At 33.6% G+C, this 4,907-nt stretch overlaps 1 protein-coding gene across 1 annotated transcript; it reads right to left on the bottom strand.

Moving 5' to 3' along the window:
* Nucleotides 1-2,527: 2,527 nt before the first annotated feature.
* On the bottom strand, nt 2,528-4,901 carry LOC111396258. The gene is made up of 4 exons (XM_023022641.1): nt 4,652-4,901; nt 4,175-4,297; nt 3,238-3,769; nt 2,528-3,156 (listed from the first exon to the last, which is right to left on the bottom strand). The coding sequence occupies exons 2-4, from the start codon at nt 4,199-4,201 to the stop codon at nt 2,834-2,836; spliced, it is 882 nt and encodes a 293-aa protein (XP_022878409.1). The 5' UTR covers nt 4,202-4,297; nt 4,652-4,901; the 3' UTR covers nt 2,528-2,833.
* Nucleotides 4,902-4,907: the final 6 nt, after the last annotated feature.

Here is a 4,907-nt window from a genome sequence, read left to right as displayed (position 1 = left end):
CAACGTCGATATTAAGTTGTCTATTGTCTAATTGCACTTGTGGTATTAATGCGACATCCAGTTTCAATTATCTGTTCTTGGTGGCAGGCCTTTAATATAAAATTATCTTCAACAATTAATTGGTTGTGGTTGTTGTTAAATTTTGATTTCATAATTGTGAGTTGTGATGATGGATTTTTCAAAGTGCTACATTGTGTCATTTCATACATACTACAATTTTGGGGGCCCTATTTTCTGAACTTCGTCTCAAGGCCCCCAAATCACAGGACCGACACTGATAGGCATGACCTGTACGCTGCAACATTCTGTTAGAAAGCAAAGACCATAGGTTGAGAAAAAAGGATCAACGAGCGTTTGTACTTCAACACTCAAGTCAACGGTCAAACGAAAAAAATAAAAGTGCAGAAGACTCTTCATGGGGTTTGGCTAGGATTATAATAGCATATTTTATTATGAAACGAACTCACACACACACACACATCTATACGCTTTTTTTATTCAGTTATGTTATAGGTACAGGAAATATTTGACAGAATTTTTACAGATCAACACTTGGCAATTTTTCATTGATTTTGAGCCCAAAGATGACAGCAAAACAAACCTGTATGGGTTACGTGAATTATTCCCTGTATGCAGAGAATTATTCTGTGCATACAGGGAATAATTCTGTTTTATTCTACAGTAGCCAATCCTCCAATTATGAGGCCAAATTATAATTGGACTTTCATCCCCAAAACTGCCCCTTTTCCTCCCAAAAACTTATCCGCCGCATGTGCTTATATATATCACTCAGCCACCAACTTGTATTATTAATTCCCATAGTTAGCCCATTAAATGTATAATCTTCTTCAAGCCCTCAATTCTTTTAAAATAATACACTTCAGTCCTTGAGTTCATTCAATTGTGCTGCCCATGTCTTCTTCAATTCAATTTAAGCCCTTTAATTTTCAAAGTGTGAATATTAGTCTTCAAACTTCCATCCAATAGTCAATTTATCCTTCATTCTTTTCAATTGCTTCAAAAGAGTCCATAACTAAAAGCAAAAGAAATTTAACCCAAATTCAGTAGAAATTAATAATTTGACAATATAAAGTTTAGTAATATGACCTAAATAAGTGCTCAAATTGCACTCATCAACTCTAACTGAAACTAAGTTGGAGCACAAATTGAACAGCATCCAAAATTGAATCCGGTAGAAAACCACTAACAATCCCAAGTTTAATGTTCAATTCTTGCTTTGTCAAAGCTAAAATCAAACCGAAAGCAAGAAAACTCAGATTGCAAGAGGCACCAAAATGAATGTTTCTCTCACTAGAATTAAGAGTTTCTTTCTTTTAACCACTTGACAAGTCACCCTTATTGCAGGTACTTCATGGAACACTATTTTGGTTATGTATTGTTCTAAAAGAAAACGTCTCTTGGTAAAAGATCCTTCAACCCTTGTTATATTACTATGATCTCCTTTCCTGCTTTTTACTTTTCTGTTATGATTGACATAGAAATTGGCTAAAAATGCCATATTTTCTTCTTTCTATCATTTTGCAATCATCTCTCGAAAAAATTTCTTCCTGCACCCCACAAGACAATAAATGTGTAAATTTTACAATATATGATATAGATGAATTAATTTTTCAAATGGTCACTGAATTTAGATCCATGTATTTAATTGATCATTGAATTTAGGTCCATATCTTCATCTTAAAATGTCCATTTTAAATTTCAGTGAGCAATCGAAATTATGGACCTCAATTCAATGTCCACTGGATCAATTAACTCCAATATAGACCTACCATTTTGCCTTTATACTTATTGTGGACGATCTTTCTCTTCTTTTTCTTTTTTTATTTTTTTATTTTTTTTTAATTTTTCTTAAGATTTTTTTCTTTTTCATATTTTTGACTTAAATGGAAATTGGTTAATAGAAAATATCATTATAATTCATTGTTAACAGTTGAACCACTTAATACAAAAAAAATTAAGCTATTAAATAGACCACTCATTTACATATTACTTTGAACACGCCCTTCATGTGTAAACACATGAAGGTTTATTTTTTCCCTTGAGAGCCTATCATGTACAAAATGAATTTAAATGGATTGATGCAAGACTTGAACCAAGACATTTATGATTAGCACAATTTCTTATCTATTTGATTGATGATTTTTTTTTTTTAAATGTTCTTTTTCTATTTTTTTATATTCATTTGGTTTAATGATAATTAAATTTGACAAAATTAATAGGAATTAAAGTAGTCTTTTTAAAAAGGTTAAAAAATAAAAAAGATATGCTTGTCTATCCACCAGAGTAATTATGCTCCGGTGGAAGTCTCTTCGCATTTGCTAATTTTTTGGAATCAGAATACACTTAGTAGTCCTCATTTTAAATAATAGTAGTTCTAATTTTAAACAATCTCATTCCACAAATCAACTTAAGATAAAGAGAGGAGTTAATATCGACATTTCAAATTGAGGATTTGTTTGACAACTTTTGCTTTTGCTTTCCATAGAAGAACTTATTGAAAAAAACTATCTTAATTTTTGTTTAGAAACTAATTTCAAAAATAGTTTCTTATTCCAAAAACGCTTTTAAAGAAAGTCACATTTAACCAACTTCCTCTAAAAGCTAATAGCTATAATCTTTACACCCAATATGAACAAAGCTAAAAATATGCTACCTACAGGCAGATGCCCAGAGGAAGCATAAATTCTAGACGAGCTAAAGCCTAAAAGGAAAGTATCCCTGTTCTATTTGTGGAAACAGAAATTCCTACATGGATCATCCATTAACATATTTATGGAAACTGACCCGTTCATCTGAAACTACCTGCAAGAAATCACTTTAACCTAAAAACTCCACCAATCAGACGATGCATTTTAGTTCCAATGCTCAACCTATGGCGAGTAATCGTAGCAATTTTACCTCTCTTTGGAGATGAACTCATTCTTTTTCTTTTCTTATTCACGGCATCTTCACTGCTTGACCCCCTCAAATTCAATGCAGCCATTAACTGCTGACCTCTGGCACCCGGAATGTTTTTCTTTATGAATAAAGAGGCCTGCTTTGTTTGCATATCATCCAAGTCCTTCTCCAATTTCCTCTTGCAAGATATACCATCCAGCAACCTCAGATGATCACGCAGAATAGAGAAACTAGCATCTGAAAACAAAAGACATTATTGAATGTTAATAAAATCAATCAAAAATGAACATCCACAGAACCAAGTATGTTTAAATTTACCTGGTTGGTCTTCTCCGTGTATCACTGGACTTGAACATCTCTGAGGAGTCAGAAAAGTAGTATTTGGATAATTTCCAACTGCACCAACCTCAACATCAATGTTAACTTTTTGTAGTGAACTTGAAGAAATTACTTTGTGAGCTTCATGTGAAAGTACATCGGATGAATTATTTGCTACTGTTGGCAAAGAAATAGACTCTTTGGGCAAATCACATATCGTTCTCGACCTATTATCTTCATTTTTAATGTTCTCAACTCCACTATGTTTTTGTTCACTACAATCCTCTGTAAGAGATTCATCAGCAATGTCATTGCTTCCATGGAAAACAGAACCATGATTATTCTGCACAAGAGGAGATGCACGGATGTCTGCATTATCCAACACTGATTTGGGGGAGGTATTCAACATAGTTGAGTCCCTGCTTCGTTTCTGAGATTTAATTAAATTCGAAATACAGGCGGTACCCTGTTTTGCATAAAAGAGAATGTACGCCTCCTGTGACAGCACAAACTGTTCATGTACACGAGTGACCTACAAAATTGCAGCCAAGCATCAATACCTATCTTCATATTCAATGGGTCCTAGGACAACTGGTAAAGGCAGAAGTTGTCAGGACTTTGTAAAGTTAATTGTGACGGTCAATAAATAAAAAAGAAAAAAGCTAAGTGCTTGTCTAGTAGTACTTAAAAGCTATGGTTCCTACAAAATGAGTGAATATTAAGTTATGGGTCCTCCCAAATGTGTGGTTAAAGTATGCTTGACTAACTTAAATTATAATTTAAGCTTCACCAAACACGTTCTCAATGTCACCAACAAAACCCACTTATTTGTTCAATAACTCCAGATGAGGAAAAAAAAAAAAATGAGAATAGAGATATCACTTACATTTTCAATCAACACAAAGTAAATTCAATGCCAGTGGTATCAGTGCATTACCTTTGAATCATCAAACTTGCACCACATATCAGGGGATACACGAATAAAGCAATAATAGTGTCCCGAAGTAGATGTGAATCCAACATGCACCACAACAGCATAAAGTTCATACTTGAGTTCTGCCTGCAGAACAAAGAGGGGGAGAATTCACAAAATCTTTTTTTTTCTCAATATTCAAAAGTAGAATGCTGAATAAGCTAATATTCCCTAAAAGTATTATCCTGCCACCACACAACAAACTCAATATTTGTCCCACCAAACCACTAAATAATTACACCAACAGAGGATCAGAACAGACGTATATTCAGCAATAATTTATGCCCCTGATAACTAGGTATAAATGCAGTTTGTTAGTGGAGTGCTGTAACTATTTAATTACCCAGAATCAAGTATTTTACAACAAAATTCATGTCTACCAAGCCTCAATGCTATTAGAGACAACATATAAAGTGTTTCATATGCTAAGAAAAAACTCACATCATTTGTTTTGTCACCACAAGTGTAAGGCAGCAAATCCAACTCTAATGGAAATGCTACATGCTTGTCAATCTTCTCAACATATCTACCATCACTTTTGAATCTCTTCAAGTGAAATGCAGCTATTGTAGGTGCATGGTCTAACACAAGTTGTTTCTCAACTGATACTTGCTCCTTGCACTCTTCACATGTAAACTTAGTCTCTGGATCTTCAATTTTTTCAACCTTTGTGAAGGATTGTAAAGCTACTAATAGC

This window comes from Olea europaea, chromosome 6 (genome assembly GCF_002742605.1).
Source record: "Olea europaea var. sylvestris chromosome 6, O_europaea_v1, whole genome shotgun sequence".
Lineage (NCBI taxonomy): Eukaryota > Viridiplantae > Streptophyta > Magnoliopsida > Lamiales > Oleaceae > Olea > Olea europaea.
This window is presented reverse-complemented; position numbering and strand designations above follow the sequence as displayed.